The following is a 23,555-nucleotide window of genomic DNA, read 5'->3' as shown; positions in this document are numbered from 1 at the left end:
AATGTCGCAGAGACATTTCTGATCATGGGGGGGGGGGGGGGGGGTTAATGTGCATTTACCTAATCGGGCGCAGGTCTTTTATATGATAAGAAAGTATCTGTTTAAATCCACTGTTTAGTGTTTAGCGTGCATCGTATCTTGAAAGTTTCACGATAAAGTTATTGTGGATGACATTTCTCCAGTATTGAAAAATACATATTTGGATTGCAGCACTTTTCCAGATTCTCCAGGGTGATTGTAGCAACTGTGGCCTTGAGATTTCTCAGATTAGTTTCATACGATTTAATTCGATGCAGAAAACGGGGGCTGGAAAGTCTTTGAGACACAAGACAAGTGGGAAAACAGGAAGAGGAATAGTGTTTAAAAAAGAAAAAAGGATGGCAGGATGGCTTCACACATTCCATTTAATGTCCCAGAACAGCGGCGTCGCTTTCTCTGTGGCTGTACCCATGACCTCCATGACCTCCATGACCTCCACGACCTCCTCGTGCTGGTGAGGAAGTAAGGTCACCGGGTCTTCTTCCAGTGAATGAGCTAGAGGAGGGAGAGACGGCAGCGTTTCACGTTCACGGCCTTTACAGTCAAAGTGTATTATTATAGTATTATTTTTTGGTGCTACTTTCACCCAGGGGTGGATGTCCAATGTGGCTATTTACACCCAGGTTTTAGGGTCTGTTGGACCACTTCAACGAGTTCTGGCAGAGAGACTTTCTATTGTCTCAACCTAACCAAACTTGAAAATTGATATAATAATAATTTTTTAATAAAGTGAAAATAAAAAGTAAATACCAACTTTTGATTCCCTGTGTGAGCTTTGCTGCTCTTCATACTGTCTCATCTGACTTCCTAAATCCTCCCTGCCTCACCTTTGGATAAGCACCTGAATGGAGAGTTTATTTTCACCCTGAACATTATTTATTCCCTATGAGACAAATACATTAAGAAAGTCATTGTTGCAACCACAGCTCATCCACAGAGAAATATACTTTTCAGTGAAGTTTACATTATTTTTTTGGTGATGTTTTATGTTATTTAGCCAATAACTAAAGCCTTTACCAATAACATTAACCTTTTTTTTCTCACCTTAACCTAAAGCTAAAAGTTATATTTTTACATGAGCTTTAAAATTAAACTTACATTTTTAAAATGAATTATGGTGGGTCAGTTCTTCCATCAGAATCACCCTGTTTCCTCCTCTGCTCAAAGAGGTCAGTCAGTTAAAGCACTTACTTGACAAGCAGGTGATCATAGGCTCCTCCCACTGGCCTCCGGACAGGCACTTGATCACAGGATTCAGCTTCTGAACGAAACCCTCCTCGCAGTAGTACCGCACCTTGGTGTTGGTCTCGTAACGCGAGCGTTTCTTCCCAAACACTTTGGCGTGGGGAACCTGGGGCGGCTCGCCGCAGGAGGCTGCTGGATGGAAGGAAACAGGTGAGACAACTTGTTCACTACTCAGATCACTTACCACATACAAGTTCAGCTACTCACAGACACCCTTCTTGCAGGTGTAGGACAGGTGGTAGTTGCACGGTACGTCGCTCCAGTGGCCGCCGTCGTGCCACACCATCACCGCACAGTCCTCACCGGACAGGAAGTAGCTGTCGGGCTGACCTCTGAACCAGTTCTCATAGAGCTGACACGGAGAGGAGGGAAGATAAAAAAAAAAAGGCTTTTTAAGTGATGATGATCTCACTTTAGTATCAGCTTGTGTCAGTTTAAACTTTTAACTTAGACAATCATCGGAAACCGTTCAAAAATTCTTCTTCTCCTCTGCGATCGACAGTTTGGCAGTTTATGAGTCACAGGTTTCGGACTCGTACGTCCCTTTACCACCGGGGCGCTGCAGGTGCCGGGGGCCCTCTGAGAACCAGCATTTTATTTATTTTTTTACTTTTTCTTTTCAGTGGACGTGTGTGAAACCGCCCACTTCTGGGCCTCAAAACTCACCAGAGGGTTCCCGTCCGACCAGCGGAAGTCTCCCTCAATGGTTCTGTCGTTCAGTCCAATCCACTGGTATTCTCTGTACTTGTCTGAAATAAATATCAGAGGGTGAGGAAATAAGACAGAGGTCCCAGTGTCGTATGGTAAATGAAATGATGTATGAGTGAGGACCAGGATTAAATAGACCCAGTATCAAGTCAAAACTAAGATCAAAAGCCAGAGTTAATACTGAATCCAAACTTTCCGAGGCCACATTATATAAAACACACTACATATTCTGTGGAACACATTTAATGACAACTCTTGGTTTATAATATACTCGTATTGGATTAAGTTGAGAGAGACTCCCGTTATACAACCCTGCTTTAGACCTTCTTATAAAGCTGAAGCCGGAGTCTGTCCTCTTGCTTACATAACAGTCTGAGTATCAGTCTATACGATCCATGGCAACAGCCCGCACGGTAACAAGCACCCGCCGCAGGAGGAATGCCAGATAATTATCTCATCTGCTTTTTTGCCAGACGAAATACCAACACCGACTTCAAAAACCATGACTTTTTCTGAAAAAAAAAATAAATAAAATAAAAGGTCGTTGTTGTGTCTTGTCAGGACGAACCTGAGAGGCCTCGCTGTGAAAACAAACTCATCACTTTTGAATTTCTCGAGGGTCTGAACCGGAGGAATGTCTGGGTGGGAGATCGCAGGTTTGATATCTGCTGTGAGGAAAAATGGTCGTCCCTGTTGAAGTGTCATTTAGCAAGGCACACTGCTTCAGTGTTGCTGCGTTTGAGGATGCGCCAACACCTGAGATTTGACGGTTGTCTGGTGAACAGCAGGTGGAAACACTCTGTCCTTTCACATCATTTTATATGGGTTTTTTTTATTACATCATAAAGGTTATTTTTAATGATTGTCCTTAAGGCATTTTGCAGTAATTTGACAGTGAGAAACCGTCACTGTCAGCATCCTACGTGATGTCCAGTCAAGTTAGCTCATTATTTATCTGCTGGGTTCGAGTGTCTGGCAATAAAAACTGAAAGATCAGCACCTGAATATCAATTTCTCACTGTCAGAGGAGGTTATGTAACTTTGCCAAAACTTAATTATTTGCCTTGATGGATTAATGTGTCAAGCATTTATTTTAATGCTCTACAAGCCGATTTTCAAAAGCAAACCGAAACTGGACAAACAAAGCAAGTCTGAAAAATCTCTTTGATAATTAAAACTGTATATGACTTTAAAACATGCAAATATTATAATTTTCTTCACATATTCATTTGAAATGCAATAAAAGCTCTGAAAGGCTAAGATGAACTCCAGATCTGCCACTCGGCCTCCGAGTAATTACATCTAACGCACAGAATCCGGTTACTTCTGCTTCCTGTTTGCTAAAGCGCGCGTGGGCGTTCTTCAGGGGCGTTCTTACCGTTGATGTAGTCCTGCTCCTCGGGGGTCATGACAGAGATGAGATGTCCGCCACACATCCGACAGTGCTGCTCAGCCGCCTCCCAACTCTGCCTCTTGGTGAAGTGCCGATAACAGAAGCCCTGAAACTTCTCCCAGCCCGGCTCACACACCTCCAGGTCTGAGACGGAGCGGAGAAAGTTATTAAGACGTTATAGAATGAATTAATTAGTAGGAGAGTCTGACTAGTATTTGGAAGACCGTATGTCGATACTGTAGGTTTATGAAAGAGTTGACACTGAACCTTTCTGGCACATGTCTCCGTCATATCCCGGCAAACAGAGGCACCTTGTAGATTCACCTTCGACACATGTGCCTCCATTTAAACACGGGTTCTCCAGGCACGAGTCTGCGCACATGTGAAGATGATGGAGCTGAATAACAGAGCTCAACGCAACATAAACACATTTTTAAAATACATGAATTATTCATTATCTCAGAAGATGTTAGAAGAAACCATGTGGTGATAGTTTCAATAACATAACATTATTATTTATTTCATTTAGTTTGTTTATCAGGAAGCATCAATGTCATACTACATTTATCTACAAGCTATTTTCCATCTGAGTGGAAATTATATTCTTATTATTAATTATTTTCCACATTGAGTTCTGAGTTTGAGTTTCATGACGGTAATCTTTTTGTCAGACTTGATTTCTGCAAATTCCACAAACAAATCAATCACTCAAAAATCAAAAACCATTTTTAACATCAAATTTCCATTAAAGAGGAGGCACCAGCAGAGGGCGCTGTTACATCAGGGATGAGACACACTGCTGAGTCACTGCTGCAGTTTCAATGAGACGTGTAAAATAAAGTTCTGGTGTTAAAAACAAATATTACTGTAATAATATGAAAGTTTATTATTATTATTACACAGTGAATGTGGAGGTTTAAAAAGCTTATAAATAAAAGACGAACTGGATTAATTTCATGTTTACACAATGAAGTTTATGTCAATTTTATGTTTTAAATGAATAAACATTGTGACTTAAAAGTGAAATATATTGGTGGTCTTATATGGTCTTATATTGTGCTTTCAAATTAAAATGTATAAAATATTGAAAGTACAGCTTGTTGTTCATTTTCCTGCTGTTTTTCACCACAGTATGATTTGAGCTGAGTCACAATAATAACTTACAACCAAAAGTCTTTTATTTTGTATTATTTGTGCCTTTTTTTTTTTTTTGAATCATCCTCACAAAGTGAAAATGCATGTGAAAAACTTGAAGAACAGAATCAGTCGTATATTTTTTAAATCGTGTAAAGTGGACACTAAAACCCTTCTTATGTAACACGGCGAGGAGCTTCCTGTTGTGAACTCGCTGTAAGTTCTTCTCTCCGAGTATTAATTCAAAATGTGAAGCTAATCTCTCTGTTGTGCTGAGTCAGCCCCGAGGTGCCAAATTGCAGCATGGAGTAAATCCCTCTCCTGATTGGGCATTTTCAAGAGACAGCCCTTTAACACCAGCTGCTGTTTCATCAAACGTGCAGCACTTTTTCTTTAATTTATGGGGTGCAGTTACCTGAGGAGCCTCCTTGTCTTGCAGAGGAAACTTTGGCAGCAGACACGGCAGTCTGCTCCTCCTCTTCCTCCCTCTTCTCCTCCTCGTCTCTTTTCATGTTCTCTGGGTGCATGGTGGGAGCAGTGATGGTCACATCATGAGTGTCTGCGGTGGGTGTTGGACTGGAGGTGTCCCCCTCATCCGGATGCCATGTGCATATTTTATCTGAGGGCTCGTCTGAGCTCGTCTCCCCCTCTCTTGTCCCCGATCCATGTTCTGTTGAGACGCAAGAAACGTAAAACACAGTGAAGTGACTCCTTTTGCATTAATGTCCTCAAATTAATCCAGATATGAAGAGCTCATCTAATTGCAGCACAGTTCCTTCTTCAGATTTTTTGCAGTTTGGAGACAGAAGCAGCAACAGTTAAGGCTGGTGTTGTTGCAGCTGTCACATCTACAGTCCAGCAGTATTCGTAGGGAGCCTTTACCTGAAGAGCGGCTCTGTGCTGCTGCTTGTTAGCAGTCCGTGTGGCTGCCATATAATCAGATTTTCTACTATAAAACCCCTCAGGCGGAAAAAAAATAGCTCCAAGTGGCAAAAGGTGCTGAACCCTGCCTCCAGTCTGAGCACGATGTCATTTTACCTCGGCCCTCTGCTGCTCCGGGTCACCGAAATCATTCAAAAAAAGTTTGTAGTGGCGCTCAGTTGGTCGACAGCAGCTGAGACGCAGCTTTAAAACGAGAAATAAATAAATATACGGAGGCCAGGAGGGTGAGGTCGTGTGATTAAAAAAAATTGATTAGCTCATTAATGTGGAGAAATACCTACAATAAACAACGCAAACTGATCGCTTCACTGAGCACACTGGGTATGCATCTGGCATTTAGAGTAAGAGCGGGAATAGTAATTCTCTCAGTGATGTAATGCAGAATTTACCTGCCGCACCAGCTAAATAAAAACACAGTCATGTCAAACTGTGACAACATTTTTAATATCTCATATACTGAAATACAAAATACATCATCTGGCCTCTATCAGCCTGGATACATATCAGTGTCTGATTCATATGCAGCTGAGTGGCTGATGTGTTTTGGGGAAATAAAGTGTTTGTGACATACTGAGCAGACGAGAGGTGGATCATACTGCAGCAGTGGTTTCGTTTCAGTCGTACAGGGTAAGTGTTTGATACCCAACGTAGGTCTTTGTCGGAGTAATCCTTAAAACTCACCGTTAACGCTGCTGGTGGTGATCTCCACCGCGACCTCTTCCTGTTTGGAGTCATCATCAGATTCCTCGGCGACAGGAGTCTCGGCGCTGTACTCTCGATCAGACCGGGACTCCTGCAGCGTGGAGGAGGACGGCTCTGGTTCCCAGCCGGGTGTGAGGGTCAGGTGAGGGATCAGTGTGATTTTTACATCTGAAGGAGGAGGCGCACCGGTGCCCGCCTCACCCTCAGTTGCCTCGGAGGTGCGGTCTGTTGAGACGGTCGGGTTTGTCAACAGGAGTTCTGGTTTCACCTCCGAGCTCTCTCCTGATGATTCACCCGATCCGTCGCTGTCGTCTTGTTCCCGCCCCTCAAGGTCACTGTCTGTGATGTTTTCTGTTGTGCTGAGAAATACCTCTGGGCTTTGTCCTAATCCCTCCTGTTCAGTTTTATCCTGGAAGTCTTCCAGGGGTTCGGCCCCGGATGAAGCATTGCTCTCAGGTATGAAGGTGATAATCTCTGGGGAGCTGGCTTCGACCTCCGCAGAGGGAGGAGACAAGGTTACAGGCACCGGGGAGGTCAACAAAGTGACAGGATCATTGTTTAGGACAGGAGCATCCACGCTGGAGCCTGAGTCGTCTGTGACCGTGATGATCTCTACTGTTGGGATTTCTGCAGGATGGATGTGTCCACTCTGCTCTGTCGGATCATCTGTTGCCGCCTCCTCGGATGTGCTGTTGTATTCCTCCTCACTATGGTCGACCGGGGTGGAGGACTCTATCATTACACCTGAGTGCTCTTGAGTAGGATCATGACCTGTCAAAATAAGGGCTCATCTGGAATTATATGATAAAATATCAATTCTTTTCTAAACAAATTCAACTGGAAAATGGAAAACAAAAAAGGAAATAAAAGGAAATAAAAAACGTCCCACCTACATAAGAATAACAATCAATAACAACAAAGAATAACAACTCAGTGACAATTGATGGCCAAATTCCTGTCAGCCTTAGCTTAAATTCAAGATTAACAGCAACATAGCAAGCTATCATGCTAAATACCAACATTGCCACATTGAGATTACATACAAACATTAGCATGTTACTGCGCTAACTGCCACAATGTGAACACTATTAGCCTAACATGCTAATATGCTTGATAAAACACACTTAATAGTTAGACCTAATATTTAAAATGTAGCCAACATGCTAACATGTACCTCTAAACTTGATGGCCAAATTCCTGTCAGCCTTAGCATTAGTTTGACATTAACAGCAACAAAGCATGCTAACATGCTAAATACTAGCATGGTGCCATATTGAGATTACATGTAAACATTAGCATGTTATTGTGTTCACTGCTCCAACATGAAAAGCATTAGCCTAACAGGCTAATATGCTAAATAAGGGTTAGCACTAATATGTTAACATTCAGTGCATTTTAACATACTGACTGCAGCTATATTCAAGAGGGAGTCATGTGAGGGTTAGTACCACAGTATAGCCAAAACGTTTGGGTTTTATTGTCCTAACGGCAGATTTTCATTGACAATAGGCATCTACAGTATATTTGTTTGCCTTGGGGGAATCCAAGAAGATCCTGTAAACAACCTGGATACTGACATGAACTGAATTTACTAGCTGGTAATTGGTAAAAGTAATTCCCATATAACATTATTGTAGGATAACAACAGTTGAGACTGATGACCCTAAGAGTCTGAGATTTAATTCTAATTTAAGCATCTGCATGGCACCAAACTCAGACCAAATTATTATTATTACTTATTTATTTTTTGGTAAAGTTGACCCTCACACAGTTACTAGCAATGTACATCTAAAATAGCCAGAATATTCTGTAACTAGGATACTGATGAGAGCCATCGTTAGGTCCCTGCGATGTCCTGACTTTAATATTCATTGTATATTTACCTGAATCAGTCGCAGGGACCACTTCAGAAATGGCAGAGGTGTCCATCCCAATCAAACTCTGAGTCACTAGGTCTTGTGTTTCCTCATCTGGAGGAGGATCTGCACTCTCCTCTCCAGACTCCTCTCCTGTTGGATGGTTCACGGGTGGTGTAGTGGCGTGAACATCTGTTTCCTCAGTGTGGGGTGAAGTAGTCACCGTTGATACCTCCTCAACAGGACCAGCGCTGGCCTCTTCTGGCTGCCCCGAAACATCATAAGATGTGCTCGAGTAGACCAGCTCAGTTTCAGAGGCGTGTTCCAAGTGGACCTCTGGAGTGTGGTCCTCTTGTGAAACAGGAAGTTCATCCTCCTGATGCACCTCTGAGGAACTGTTAAACAGCTCATTTGCATCAGTTCCAGATGTTGCATTAACACCCAGCATGTCCAGGGTTTCGGTCTCTTGATTAATCTCAGAGATATGAGTCTCTGACGGCTCTCCGCTCTCTGACATTGTCACATTAGCTGGGGATGAAGTGGAGTCTTCATCGGTCGTTGCTGCGTCATCAGCCTCTGGAGGAGGAGTTGAATGTACGTGAGACTCTTCATGGTCTGTGTCGGGAGTCTCTTCAGGTGCTGGTTGATAGGACTCTGGGTAGCTGGCCTTCTCTACAGGCTCCCAGGTATCTTTGGTGGAAAAGGGCTGTTGATGCTCCGAGGGAGGAGTGACAGACTGATGAAGGTCTACCGTGAGCAATGGCTCCTTGTCATAACACAGTGTTGGGGCCTGAGCCTCCACGGGGACCTGTCTGACGGGACTGACTGTCTGGGCATGTAGCACCTCTTCGCTTCCCTCTGCTGTTACCTCACTAACACTCACCTCCTCCTGAGCAGGATTAGTTAAGAAAACAATGTCCTGGCCAATGTCCTCTGGCTCAGTGGTGAGAAAATCCTGAGGAGATTCGGTGTAAGGGCCGTTATCGCCTGGAATAAAGAGCGGAGTTGAAAATGTTATTTAAAATATCCAAGAGTTTACTGGACCTGTTCCTAATATTACCAAACTTTGTTGAGGATTTTACAAGAAATCTTATTTGTATGCTAGGAAGAAGAAACAGCACCTCTGATCCAATCACAGTGCTTTTGGTTATTTTAGAGAAGGCAAACATAGTAGTAGAGATCCCAAAGTTTATGGTTCCCTGTGGGACGTCGTCACATGTCCATAGGTTCTTTGTCAATACAAATACACTCATTTCTAAGTTGCATTCATGTGATTTCGGAAACAAATAACTGCAGTCTTTCAGTTTCTACAGTGGGATTGGAACCGTGACTGATGGTATTTCACAAAGGCCTCGTGTGGTGAGGCAGTCCGCCAAGGTGCAGATTTGTGTCAGGTGAATATTTTCTAGGTGAGGTACAACTATCCACTATTTCACAAGAAAGAAAGATTAAGGAGAAGTTGAATTTTGTGTAACAGAACTATGTTTCTTCTTCTTTCCTAACCTGTTAATCATATCAATATCATAATCAACTGGAGGACAGCAGATATCAGATCGTTCTCTTACTTCTGAAGCAGTAGACGTCGTGGCGTGTGTCAGCCTCGGGGAAGCCTGTCTGGTTGCTGTAGCGATAGACGGTTCTGACCCCGGGTTCACCGCCTCCGCAGCGCTCTCTAGGGGTGACGATGGGGTAGCGCACGCTTCCGTCCGCCAGCCACCCGGGACTGCAGTGGTTCAGTCCGTCATTCCAGGCTGCGTACAGCTGAGCGGTGGTGGCCAGCTCCGCCCCGTGACTCAGACAGTAGGCCTTGGCCTCCCAGAAGGTGAAACGCTGGGGGGCGGAGCCATGGAACACCTCACCTTTACAGAGGGATACAGGAAGGTAGGTTTTTAATGGTCTTCAAAGATATAAATACATCTATACCTACCAGATGATCAAAGTTAAACATTAAAAATGTCAATAACATTACTACTACGAGTCTCTTCTTGTCATCACTATGTAACTGTGCACACATTCTTTCAGTGCAGTGCATGATTATGACATTTCATGTAGCTTTACCATGGTTTTCCAATAATGGCTCACATACACTACACAGCCAAAAGTCTGTAAACACTCCCACATTACAACCATGCTGCCGCTGCTGCCACAACAGCCTCAAGTCTCCTTGGTTGCAGTCTTTCCACAGTGACCTAGCAGCAGGGATTTGCTCCCATTCAGACACAAGAGCATTAGTGAGGTCCAATACATGTTGGGTGATAAGGCCTGGCGCAGTTTGCATCCAGTTCATTCCAAAGGTGGTGGGTTCAAGGTCAGGGCTCTGTGCAGACCAGTTAAGTTCTTCCAAACGAAACTGGGGGAAACATTTCTTTATGGAGATGGCTTTGTGCACAGGAGCATGGTCATATCACAAACTGTTGCCGTAAAGTTGTATCTAAAATATAATGTTATACTGTGGCGTTAAGATTTCCCTTGACTGGAACTATGAAAAACCAAAGGTACAAAAAAAAACACAGAGGTGTCCACATACTTTTGGCCTTGTGTAGGTGGGTTCACTTGGTTACAATCTGTCTGTCCAAGGTGACAAAGTTGTTATAACTGATAGCAATGACCAAAACTAGATGTCCTTTTTTTCCCAAAATGTCCTTTTGTCTCACCCTCTATATTCTCCACATAGCAGTAGACGTCATACAGCTCATCGGGCTCCAAGAGTCCGTAGTTCCTCACTCCCGGCAGTCCGTCCATGTCCCCAAAACAGCCCTCCCTCGGCATCTGAATGGGATATCTGCAGAAGGAAATAACACACGGCACTGAAACACCAAGTGCCTCTTCCTCTGTAATGGCAGCTCTCCAACCATCACACTTGTTGGAGCTCTTCTCTGAGGCAGTGTTGAGGAGTTGATATCAGATGAGTGGCTTTCGGGCTACTTGATGATCTACATGTTCTGACGTGCAGATGTAGAGAGCATATCAAATGTTCCACTATCAACCCCTCCAAACCGACCGACCGACCGACCGACCTCTGCACCAGCTGCTCCCTCGGGCACAGGGACAGTCACGTGTCAGTCCGGGAATTTAGTGCTGTTGTTTTTGTGGCGTGGCATTAACAATCGGAGCTGTTGCCCAAAAGCACATTGAACATCTGAGTCTCTCAAACCTCGACTCTACATCACCCGAAAATGCTGCATTTTTCTAGCTAAGAGCCCACTTGATCCAGCGCCGAGTGTAGATGTGTCCCGTTTAACATTGAGCCATTTCCCCTCAGGTCCTCACCTGACTGAGTGGTCCGAGAGCCAGCCGGCATCGCACTGCTCGTATCCGCTGTGGTAGGCGGCCAGGAGCTGCTCCGGAGTGGCAATTTTGGCGCCGATCTCCTCGCAGGCCTCTCTGGCCAGCTCGAAGGTAAAGGCGTAGCGGCTGGATGCGTCACGATAATGGAACACCACCCCTGTGAAACCAGGAACACAGAGAGTCCTGAGGCGTTTCATGTCATCGTTCAACCAAGGATCGGAGGCAGGTTTCAGTGGTGAAATCATCAGTATACCAAAATGTTAAAGGTCCATCCAGTCTAAAGGTTTCTGTCCATGTGTAGATTGATTATAGATCAGGTCTAGGTTCAATATTAATACTGTGAAAGTATCAAAGCCTCAGTCCACAGAGAAATGCACACAGCCTGTATTCAGAAACTGAGCCTTAAAACCAGCCGTCAGGACTTCTGGAACTTTGTGATGTCACAACAAAGCAGTCACCAAGCCCCGCCCACCTGGACCCACCGTCCAGACCTTGCAGGATTTGGTTTTTACCTGAAATCTGCTATATTTTTATTGGATCACTCAGGAAACAGTCAGCCAATCGCCTACAGGTCCATATAAGATTGTTTCTTTTACAGTTAATTAAAGTTTAGATTTTGATTTACGACAGAATATCCTGCGATTGGTCCATTTTGCTTTCTCACCAAAAACAAATCTCATTGGAGTCTCGGCTTTCTAGGCGGTCTGGGACTGCTTTGTTTTAGAGTTTGATTGACAGCTTTCACAACAACCTAAATATGAACCGCACCAAAGTGGCAGATGCAACTGAACCCAACCAAACAGATGAGGGTAATTAAACTTACCTCAGTTAGCTAAAAGCTAAATTTGCTGGTGACTCCTGATATTGCACATTAAATTACTCGTCACAGGAGGCATCATGATTATCTTAGAGCCCCGTTCAGGCCGGGTGCTTCCAACAGGAAAAGCTCGGGGAAGGGACAAGAAGCCAAGGCACTGGCGAATGACGTCATCCGGTCACTAGGGGGCGTCAGATCAGAAAACACCCTCATGGGTCATTTCGGAGGCAGTGACAACAGACATATTTTGTGGTTTAGTTTGGAGGACTTGTATCGACCATAAACCAAAGTGAGACGGGAACACAAACAGCACTTCACTTAATTTGTCTCTTGTCTTTGTCTTTGAAGTCTTTTTTTCTTGTAAGATGAAGAAAAAAACAAAAAAATAAGCGAAAATGTCCTCCTTGTGTCTCTGAGTCCAAGTGAGTTTTCAAGTGCATCTCCCAGAGTGAGCGTTATTCTGGACTCTATATCTAATGCAGTCACAGTGAAAGCACCATTCACTGCCTGATATAGTAGCTCACAAATGACTGTGGTCAGAGAATCTATACTCCATTACTCTGCTGGCACTGAGTGAGACAGCCATTCATTGCAGATGTTGAGTGTGTATTGTTATTGTACAGCTATATGAAATACAAAGCAGCCCCCTTTTTCCCTCCTCTCGAGAGGACGGTTTGTTTGACCTTGATACTTCTCACCGCGTCCACTGAATTATTCTGTCAGTGCCATCCGACTATTTTTATAAATTATTCTGATGTTATTTCTCACAGAGAGAAACGGCCGCAGTGAAAACTGCTGCAGATTATGAGTCGCTTTCAGCCTGTTCATCTGTGGAGTGTGCCGGGGTCAGATCTGTGGGCTGCGGCCCCGAACCGCAGACAATCACCCAGCAACACGAGACAGGCACACAGATAGGAAGGGTGTGTGTGTGTGTGTGTGTGTGTGTGTGTGTGTGTGTGTGTGTGTGTGTGTGTGTGTGTGTGTGTGAGAGTGATAGTTCTGCAGCTGTTACATTCAGGCTGTGGATCTGAGAATATAATTCAATAGCAAATACACTCAAATACAACTGCCCTGCAATAAAGACAGTTGTTTTTAAAGCTCATGCAGTTCATTTTGGCGTAGAAGAAGAAAGATGTTTATTCAAAAAGGATTTCTATCATTAGCTTCAGAAACATACGTGCAGAATCCACTGCATGGTCAGGTGCTCTTGTTATATATGGATGCATTTATGTAATGTATGTATCATGACTTTAAATAAATGTGAAATTCTGAAATGCTTTTATTTTGATTGTATAACTTCATATACTTTTTTAATATTTATATATTATTTATTCACTTTGCTGCATGTTGTTGTTTTGATCTGATAAAAAAGAAATATTGCCGTCTGGTTCTCACCTTTGACCTTGATCTGAGCCACGTCGTCAGCATCCTCCAGGCCCTGCTGCACCTCGCAGCGGTAGAAGCCGGTGTCGTTCTGCCTCAGGCCGTCCAGCCGCAGGGTGAGGTCGGCGGGGGAGTAGGCGTAGTTGAGCAGCGAGGCTCGGTCCTTGTAGGCCTCGCTGACTCTCACCCTGTCTCCGCGGGCCACCAGGATCTCCGTCTCGCGCCCTTGAGTCAGGACGCTCCACTTGACCCGTGGGAGGGACAGCACGGCGTGGCGGCCGTTGGTGGAGGGGGACGGCGGAGGGTGAGCCAGGGACACCAGGCAGGGTAACGTCAGAGAGCCACCCAGCACGGCATCCACAGGCGGGGTGGTGGGGATGGTCACGTGGAGAAGCTTCGAATCGTCTGGGGAGAGACGAGCTTCGAGGTGACAGGCGATCAAAATGTCAATACACACTATACATTTATTTAAAAATAAAACAGGACAAACTGACAAAGCTAACAGATAATACATAATGTTCTATTAGCATGGTAACATTTAGCAATTAGCAATTAACACAGCTGAGGCTAATGGAGTCGTTGTCACTCGATCTATGTGTGTAATTTCAGTCAGGTTACAGGGGGTCGTGTATGTTGTTGACGTTGTGTATCGACGATCACACTTTTCTTAATGTGAAAATGTGTAAAATATGTCTGTGAATTATCTGTGTGTGTCTCTTTTAATTGAAAATGAGAGGCCTTGAGATGTAGTTGAAAGCTTTAAACTAAAAGAAAAGCCAGGGGATCACTAAGTTCTCTAGGACTCACCTCTGTAACTACAGGCAAAACACAAAATAATAATGTTATATCAGCAGGAGGTTTGTGGGGTTGTTAGCTAAGCTGTGTCGCCATCAGGCGTCAGTCATTTCAATTGTTGCTCAGTTTCCTCTAAAATCATTTAGTTTGCATTTTCCCAAATCAATCGGTCATGCAGAGCCAATTATATTATAACGTTACAAACAATTTGTGGCTTCTGTCAATACTCTCAATACAATACAACTGAAGACTGGAGGACACAATACGATGAGTATCAGTTAACCCTGATGTTCTGCTGGGACACTCGAACACCCTTGAAAACGGCTGCATGTCAGCAGAAACAATCCATGACAGAAAATGATTAAAGAGCAACACCCCGCCCTCAGGAGTCAAAGGTCATGTATGATTTAATGGATTCCTGGATGTCAGCGATGGAAGTGACGGAGATGTGGAGGGAGGAAAGGACGCGTACCTGAGTCATGGTGGGGGGTAGAGGACGACGGCAGGACGAGGAGACAGATGGCACACAGCAGCACAGGTAGGAGCACCTCCAGTCTGTGGGTAAAACACAAGAGGGAGGGGGGAGGGGGGGGGGCAAATGTTCCTTCATCACCTTAGACACACTGCAGCTGCAACAAATACTCACAACAGCACCAAATGTGGATTAATCCGCTGCTGAAAATAGTCCCCGACAGACGCACCGCTTCCTCCTGTTTGAGTCTTCGCTCATCACTGAGCCATTTTTTAAAAAACTATATATTTGTAAAGTCTTAAAAGATTATCATCTTCAGTGTGAACCAGGGGGCATTAGTGATCACATGTGAAATGTAACATGTGAAAACATGTTTAAAACACATGTGAAATGTGTGGAACATATGTGCTCGTGTATGGGAAACATGTGGTTCTGGAACATTTTCGTGTGAAGCCCATGTAAATTCCCACGTGAAACCGACGGGAGAACATGTGAAACTCATGTACATGTGAAACCCATCCCTGATGGAAAAAAGCACATGTGATAAGTCACATATCATCCAGGAGCAAATTTGGTTTTCGGACGTTTCACATGTGAAACTAAAGTTCGCATTTGAGATGTTTTCACTTCACATGTGTCACTTTCATTTTCACATGCAGTTTGTATTCACATGTAAAGTTAAAAACATCTTGTACATGTGAATTTTAATATACACATGTAATGTGAGGGATGAGCTTGGAGCTCAGAGCCGCAGACAGAGGAGGGAAGCCATAAAGTGTTGATTAAAAAGTACTGATGGGGTTTATTGACAAGAAAAGTTTAGAATAACGTAACGTTAGATGACTCTCTGGTTTCGACTGACTGATCATCTGCTGTGGTCTTAAATATTGATCGTGAGCTGACGTACACAAAAGGGTTTTTTTTTTAAATGTTGGCACCCAACGAAATTGTTCTTTAAATTATTTTGTTTGTTGTTGTTGTTTATGTCAGTTCACCATTTTTGAAAAAGGTACATTTCTGTTGTCAGTTCTAAAACACTTAAATCACTGGACTTTGCCTGTCAAAAATACAATGTTGTTTGGCAGGCTGAAGCTTTTTTATTATTATTATTTGTTACTTGTGTATTTTTTTCTTTTGTCTGTTCTCTTTGTTAAAGCATTTATGGTTTTTCACTTGATAGACGACTGCAATGATTATCTCCCCAGAACAGCTGCCTGACACAAAGAACAGTATGAAAAACACCAGGTATCTCCAAATATATCCTTACTCTCTGAAAAACCACTGAATTCAGACGCTCACTAAACACACACAGATAAAAAAATAAAAAAAACATATTGACTTAATACTCTGAGCCATTCATCAAACTCAGAGCAGAGAGGTGGCAGCTTGCCACAGCTGGTGAGCAGATCTCAGCAGCATCTCTGCAGGAAAACAGATAATATGACGACTTCATCCATCACAGGTAATGTCAGTAAAAACACAGCAGATCATCCTGCACTCACACTGAGACAGAGACATGACTGGTCTTTATTTATTTACTTTATGGCTTCAGATAAATCTATTTAGGCTCTTTGTATAGAAAGAATTACCTTTTATCTTCTTGTATTAGAAATCTTAAAGTCATATTTCTGTCTCTGATCGGTGTCGGATTTTTGTTTTCTGTCTTGTACAAGTGGAAACCTCTGGGGCTGAAAAATGAAGGCAACACAGAATTGACCAAACCTGCAGTTCCTCTAATGGCCACTAGAGTCTGGCTCCAACAGTGAGTCAGTCCCCATAGACTCCCATGTTAAAATGTCCAACTTTACAGCAGAAATAAACATTTACAGCCTGGTACAAAAACTGTTTTGGTCTCTAGAGCTAATTTCCTCCTTCATGACACCTGTTTATACACCTGTCTTGTTAGCCTAAATTGTTAACTGGCTAATTAGTCAGCAATTAGCCTTAAGCTAGATTCCCAGCTGTGCTAACAATGCTAACAGGAGCGTATGCTTGCCACCGTTATTAAACCAGTATGTACCGGAGTCTCAGCTCCACACACGCTCCTCCTCTTTGCCCATTTTCGGATTAGCTGGGAGTTAGGAGGCGGAGTCAGACACTGCCAAGATGACGACGGTGGCGCGGCTCACTCTGAGCTTCAAAACCTTCTTCTTCAGAAACCTGTGGGTGACGTCACAGAGGCTACCTCCGTCTTTATCTACAGTCTGTGGTCTCGTATTGTTTGTCTGTAACTTCTTGTTATTAACAGCTGTGTCGTCCAGGACACTCTTGAAACAGGGAGGTGCAGATAGTGGTGATAGTAGTAGTTTTTTGCAAATCAATGCAACTATCTAATAATCAATAATCAAAATGTATGCAATAATAAGTCTAGTTTATTTGTAGGTTGTAGCTGAAGTTGCTGGGAGACATGAGAAACATTTTTTTTTGACAATGTTAGATTTTTTTGTTTTACTGGGCATTTGTCTGTGTCTAAGTGTGTGTGTGTCTAAGTGTGTGTGTGTGTGTGTGTGTGTGTGGCCGACAGACAGACTCGGACAGACAGAGGGACCGCCTGTGTGTCCTTGGAGCTTTCTAGCTGCTGTGAGTCAGACTTCAGGAGCTGCAGAGTGTGAGCTGAATTCTGATTCCCACAAAAAAAAAAACTCCCCAGAGGGTCGGAGCGAAGCCCGGCCTCCAACTTAACTAGATTTACCATTATTACCACTTGCTTTTATCCTGGAGTATATTCACTTTTCCTTTTGATATCCTGTTTTTCTTTCTTGTATTGTACTCCTATTTCCTTGCAATCCTCTGCGCTCTGCTCGGGGATAAATGAAGTTTTCTCTTTCTCTCACAAACATGCTGACCAATTACCTCAAACTGTTTTTAGAAAAGCTTTGATCCACCAGGAGAAAGCCTCTACGCCACCGGAGAGCTGCATGAGGCGACTGCAAACATTGACAGCTCCAAATGGCAGAAAAAGATAAAATAAAATTCTTACAACCTGGACAAAAGTTGAAGCCAGTGCACAAATAAATAAAAAAAAAAGCTACCACCAAGAAATATAAAGAGCTAATTTCACCTCTTCTACTGTGTGTCATTATGAGAGTTACTCTATGTTCATGCTGTGTTAAGGCTTAAAGAGAGAGTATTCTTTGGACGTGTTTGCTTGATTGACAGGTGTGTCAACCTATCACTGGTTAGCTGTTGATCTTTCAGCTCCACTCACGTTTCCTCCTCTTCTTTTCTTCCAACAATTAACTTTTTTTCTACCATAATGGAGAAGGAGGAACCAGTCTCTGCTAAACTTTGGGAAATTTCCACAGCTGGAGAAAACTTGTATCTGGGCCATTTAAACACATGATGTTTTAAAGCTGCTTTTTTTTTTTTTTTTAACATAAGCAAATGGCGAAACGATAACTCCTCGTATTCAAAATTATGTAATTTACAGTCAAACTAAAACGGAAACTGGTGGGATATATAATCTCTCCAGCACGTTCTGGATCTACCCAGGATGTCACCGGCGAGTGTCTGGCACAGCCTGAGAAATTAAATGGAGCCGCCTCCCTGGGGGTCTGAGTGCAATGGTAGTCGGGCGGCAGGCTGGGTCGGCAGCCTGGGCGTGGCTTTTGTAGAAAGACTATATAGAAGTTAGAATAAGTTGGTCATTTCAAAAGTTCTGACATGGTCACTGTGAGGAGAAGCAGGAAGCAGCAGCTTGTTTCACTAATACAGTTAAAAAGCTTCAGAAATAAGGTTGAGGACAAGGGAGAAATCCAGTTACTGAGCTGCTGTATGTTTACATGGATTTTACCGTAACCAGGTTACTGCAGATCAAATAAACGCGTCTGATGTCCTGCGTCACCTGATTTCTCAGAGTAACCTGGTTTCACTGACTGATTATCACATTTCACTGCCTGTTCCCTAAAATCTCTGTCTGGCTATTTTGACTTCTGCATGTCCCATGGAAGAAGCAGGGAGTGAATAAATAAACAGATTCATTTCCGTCAGTTCATCCAGGCACAAACAATCCTAAGAGAAAACAGGCGCTGACTCGTCACCGCCTCGTTACCAGCTTCACCTGCAGGCCAGAATCAACAAGCAAGCTCACCTGGAGCAAGTAAACCAGGCTGAATCAGTGAAAATGTCCAATCTTTTACACAAGCTCTGTTTTTTTCAAGCTGCCAGTGGAGAGCAGAGAGGAGGACGGACCGTCTGTCTCAGCTGAGTGGAAAATGAAAGACACCGCGGTCACGTCAGCGAGCGCTTCCCTCTGAGTGAAAGGAGTATTAAAGTTGCAGTGACGAAGGAAATTAAAGTTTGTTCTGCGGGTCTCAGCAGAGACACATTTCTAATCAAAACAGGATTAATAAATAATCACTCAGAGGTTTTTTTCTAATGCTTAAATTTGGCTCTGTCACTCCCAAATCAAAGCTTTGAAGAGAGAAATGCCACATGGGATAAAGCTGGCCGCTCAAACCATTTCACTGAGCAGAGCCGCAGACTGGTAGACACCCATATCCATAAGCCTTTAATAGGAAAAAGTTATGAAATAACAATGGAAAATGCAATGTATCTTTGTAACTAATCATGCTAAATTAGCTAGCTAAATTATTCTATAAAAAAGAAAAAAACTATGTGTTAAAAAATAACAAAACGTTGCCTTCAAATGCAAATAACTAAAAGTCCTGTTCTTTTCCTCACAGACCACGTCAGGTGACGGACAGTTGAAGGACTTCAAGGTTTGAGTGGACGTGAATCTCTCCTGGTTTAATCATCAGGACAAAAGGTGAAAAACTGCGAGAGAAAATACCTGCTTCTTTCATAAGAAAAGTCAAAGGACAAAGCCTGAGGACATGAAGACTGAAGCTCCCGAGGATCGGTGTGCTCAGAATCAGAGCTTGTGTGCTCAGATAACAGTGAGTGTAAGATAAAGATTAACAGGAGCCTGATAAAACATTCAGGGTATCCTGGTATTTAGAGTCAAACTGACAGAAAATACACGGTTTAGCAGACGCCAAAGCGGAAATAACATCACGATGAAACTGGTTTAATAGAATAATCTAGTTCATGTATAAGCTGACTGCTGCACAAACAACCTTACAAACTATTTAGATCCATAATATATAAATGCAATATAACAGGGAAAACGTTCTCTTGATAATCTGTCATTCAGGAGGTTGTTTAGTTTTTTTGCTGGGGACACGTTGCCTGCGTTGCGTGTGCGTGGCGGCTGCGTCGCTGTACTGTTACGGCTCGCACATGGGTGTGTGTATGTTCACACCAGCTGCGTTGCTGCTACTGCCAGCTATACATGTCTACATAGACTTTGCAGGCTACTTGGAATTTTTTTCATTATTAATTTATTTATTTTTGACAGAAAATGTTAGTAAAATGTCTCTGTCTCCACATGCAGCTGCTAAAAACTTGATTCACAACAGCCTGTACAGCTGCGTCCATATCACCCCGAGTATGTAGGAAGATGATGTTTAATCTCACCCAACAACCCGGTAATCCATGTTGCATGTGCATTCACCCTCCTGTCACCAAAAATAAAAAAATAATTCCTTTAAAAATTTCCCATTAGATTGCAAGAAAGAAGAAGATGCTCTGATTGGTTGACTGTCAAGACACCACACTGGACTCCTTCCACTGAAGAAACCAAAGATGTAAGCAGCGATTCAGATGTCTGGAGTCAGGCTTGAAAAGAGTATCATCAGAAGTTTTTTTTTTTTTTTTTTTTAAATGGACAGAAAAATGCATCTCAAGATTATTTTCCAGCTTTATAATAGTCTGACAAGTTAGAATAAATGAGAAAGGAATCAGCTGTCAACCTGTCAGCTTCCTGTCACACCGCTTTCACTTCATGTTTAATGGACAAATTTGCCATAAATCCTCCTGCAAATATCTGACTGCATGGTGCTGATATTCAGATCCTACAATCCCTTCATTTTCTGACTTATCAACTTCCTGTCTGACTCACACACATGCACACACACACACACACACACACACACAGAGTGATCCAATAAAAATAGAGCAGATTTCAGGTAAAAACACTCAGAGAAATATAAATCCTGCAAGGTTTGGATGGTGGGTCTAGGTGGGCGGGGCTTGGTGACTGCTTTGTTGTGACATCACAAAGTTCCAGAAGTCCTGACGGCTGGTTTTAAGGCTCAGTTTCTGAATACAGGCTGTGTGCATTTCTCTGTGGACTGAGGCTTTGATACTTTCACAGTATTAATATAGAACCTAGACCTGATCTATAATCACACTACACATGGACAGAGACCTTTACACTGGATGGAGCTTTAACAGTAATACAGCAGATCTCTGTTTAAATGGTGTTAGGGACAGAGGGGGGGAGGGAGAGAGAGAGAAAGAGAGGTGGTTTTCCTCTGGGGAGGCAGAGCAGGCGAAGGACGCATCCCAGGCAACATCACAAGTGCAAAGACAAGCAAGTGGCTGAATAGTCAATGACTTCACCTTGAGGGAAAGGCGGTGGGGGCCAAGAGAGTGAATGTTTGACCGCTCAGTTTGCCAGGTAAAGGTTCATAATGAAGCTAGGAAGAGAGAAGGGGGGGGGGGGGGTTTGAGAAGAGAAGGGGAGGGGGGGTGATGAGGGTGGGGGTGGGGGGGGGGGGGGGGGGGGTGGGGTCGGGGGGGGGGGGGGGGGGGGGGGTAAACAAAAAGGGGTGGGGCGGGGGCGGACGGGCGGGGGGGGGGGCGGGGGGGGGGGTTTGATGAAGGGGGGGGGGGTGAACTACATTCTTAAAGGACTGCACCAGCTTTGTGAGAGTTTGGCCCATTTGTCACTTCACCCAGTGTGAGATGAGAGGGTCGGTGCTCCGGGGGACGGCTCAGTGATTCACACATGCTAACATGTTAGCATGAAGCACAACAAGTGCTCAAACCTGAAGAGCAGAACAGACGAGTCCAGAGACGCCTCAGTCAGTGACCTCTGATACTTCTGTCTGAGGGTTCAGTCCACTTACTAACTTTTTCCAGAGCTTTCAGCCAAATTTCAGTGGATGCTCAGTTATCATCACATGATGAAGTATGAAAGATCTGTCATGTGATAACAGGTGAACATACAGTGTGTGGGGGAGGTAAAAAGATGACTCAATGGGGATTTGATCAATCTGAGATTAGTCCTGTATTAAAATATAGGAGGCTGCGTTGGTGGGGGCGTGTTTGATTAAAGCTCCTCCAGTGTAAAGGTCTCTGTCCATGTGTAGTGTGATTATAGATCAGGTCTAGGTTCTATATTAATACTGTGAAAGTATCAAAGCCTCAGTCCACAGAGAAATGCACACAGCCTGTATTCAGACACTGAGCCTTAAAACCAGCCGTCAGGACTTCTGGAACTTTGTGATGTCACAACAAAGCAGTCACCAAGCCCCGCCCACCTGGACCCACCATCCAAACCTTGCAGGATTTGGTTTCTCTGAGTGTTTTTACCTGAAATCTGCTTTATTTTTATTGGATCACTCAGAAAACAGTCAGCCAAGTTTTTGGTTCTTAAAACCACAAATATATCTTCTTATGGATCAACACTTCAAATAAAACACAGAAGAAGAAGAAAATATGGAGCTTTAAAGTAAGAGAAAGACAATAAAAATATGAATGAAATAGGATCCAGGAGTTCCCTTGGAGTAACAATATCCTCTCAATCACATGACAGGGCTCACACCAGGCTGACTTTTCCTCTCCCAGTACCTTATACCTGATCTGATACCTGAAAACAAGATGGTACGTCTCAGGGGATTTTCCTTTATGAGCCGTGACACAGTGATAAATAAGGCACATGTGGACCACGGACTTCTGTGGCACTGCAAATTGAGTCAGCGGTCCACTGAGATTAAGAATCTCTGTTTCAAGGGAGAGCTGGCGGCAGCATAAATAAAAGCACAAAGCTGCAGGAGGAAAACAGGATGGGAGGGAACTCACGTTTCGAGGTTTCAGCTTCATCACAAGGCGAGTTAAAATAATGATCTTCTCAATAATCTTAAAGAATCTGACTCCAGCTCTTTATTTTTGGATTTAACGATACTGATGAAGAAGCTGTTTAATGTGGATCAGTCACATCTGGCTGATAACGATCCACTTAGGTCAGTATATACATGTATGTATATCTATATATGTGCGTAAAGCATGGGCGAAATGTGATCTATCATGTGACCCGTGTAGAGAACTGCAGTGATTAAACTGAAGCACATCTAGTCCGTTGAATACACGAGACGAGACAGACGAGTGGAAAACGCAGCTGCCAATCAGGGAGAATTAACATCCTACAATTACAAAAACACTCAGGGTTTGTTTCCAGGTCCAATTCTGATCCGCTTCAGATAAGTTTAGAGGCAACACCAACTTTCTTCAATCATTTTACAGACAGTAATGTAGAAATCAATCAGCTCATAGCCGACAGCGACCATCATCATCACTGGTTTAAAGGACAAATATTGTTGGTAACTGGTAATTTGCCAAAACCAACTTGGCTATTGTCTGGTTAATATTCCCGGTTAAGAACAATATTTCGGAGTGTGACTCAAACTGAAGCGTGTCTTTTCCCTCTCAGCTCTAATAAGGTGATTCCAGATCTAAATTAAGTCTTTGAGTTTTAGTTTTTTTACAACTTTAATTACATACAATGTTAAACCTAACATGAATGGACTGGATCAATAAATGGACCACCACTAACAGCCTCCCTTTGCCCCCCCCCCCGTCATTCAGATATAAAGAACAAGGTCCAAAACCACTCGCTGAGCCGTCATTGGATCAACATGATGCCACCACCACCCC

General features: G+C 43.4%; 1 protein-coding gene across 1 annotated transcript in view; it reads right to left on the bottom strand.

Moving 5' to 3' along the window:
• Positions 1–55: 55 nt before the first annotated feature.
• The window catches only part of LOC111234099 (brevican core protein-like), a 27,228-nt gene continuing 3,728 nt past the window's right edge, over positions 56–23,555 (bottom strand). The window contains exons 2-15 of the mRNA XM_022762018.1: positions 14,775–14,857; positions 13,520–13,912; positions 11,290–11,464; positions 10,674–10,801; positions 9,585–9,878; positions 8,047–9,006; positions 6,143–6,934; positions 4,935–5,189; positions 3,653–3,757; positions 3,371–3,529; positions 1,951–2,033; positions 1,492–1,636; positions 1,231–1,413; positions 56–534 (exon numbers count right to left, since the gene is read on the bottom strand). Of these exons, the coding sequence (XP_022617739.1) occupies positions 392–534; positions 1,231–1,413; positions 1,492–1,636; positions 1,951–2,033; positions 3,371–3,529; positions 3,653–3,757; positions 4,935–5,189; positions 6,143–6,934; positions 8,047–9,006; positions 9,585–9,878; positions 10,674–10,801; positions 11,290–11,464; positions 13,520–13,912; positions 14,775–14,857 (3,898 nt within the window). The 3' untranslated portion in view covers positions 56–391. The remainder of the gene's footprint in view (positions 535–1,230; positions 1,414–1,491; positions 1,637–1,950; positions 2,034–3,370; positions 3,530–3,652; positions 3,758–4,934; positions 5,190–6,142; positions 6,935–8,046; positions 9,007–9,584; positions 9,879–10,673; positions 10,802–11,289; positions 11,465–13,519; positions 13,913–14,774; positions 14,858–23,555) is intronic.

The sequence above is a fragment of the Seriola dumerili genome, unplaced genomic scaffold, assembly GCF_002260705.1.
Source record: "Seriola dumerili isolate Sdu_G_001 unplaced genomic scaffold, Sdu_1.0 BDQW01000435.1, whole genome shotgun sequence".
In the NCBI taxonomy this organism is placed as follows: domain Eukaryota; kingdom Metazoa; phylum Chordata; class Actinopteri; order Carangiformes; family Carangidae; genus Seriola; species Seriola dumerili.
The sequence above is the reverse complement of the archived record's forward strand: the minus strand, read 5'-3'. Positions and strand labels throughout refer to the sequence as shown.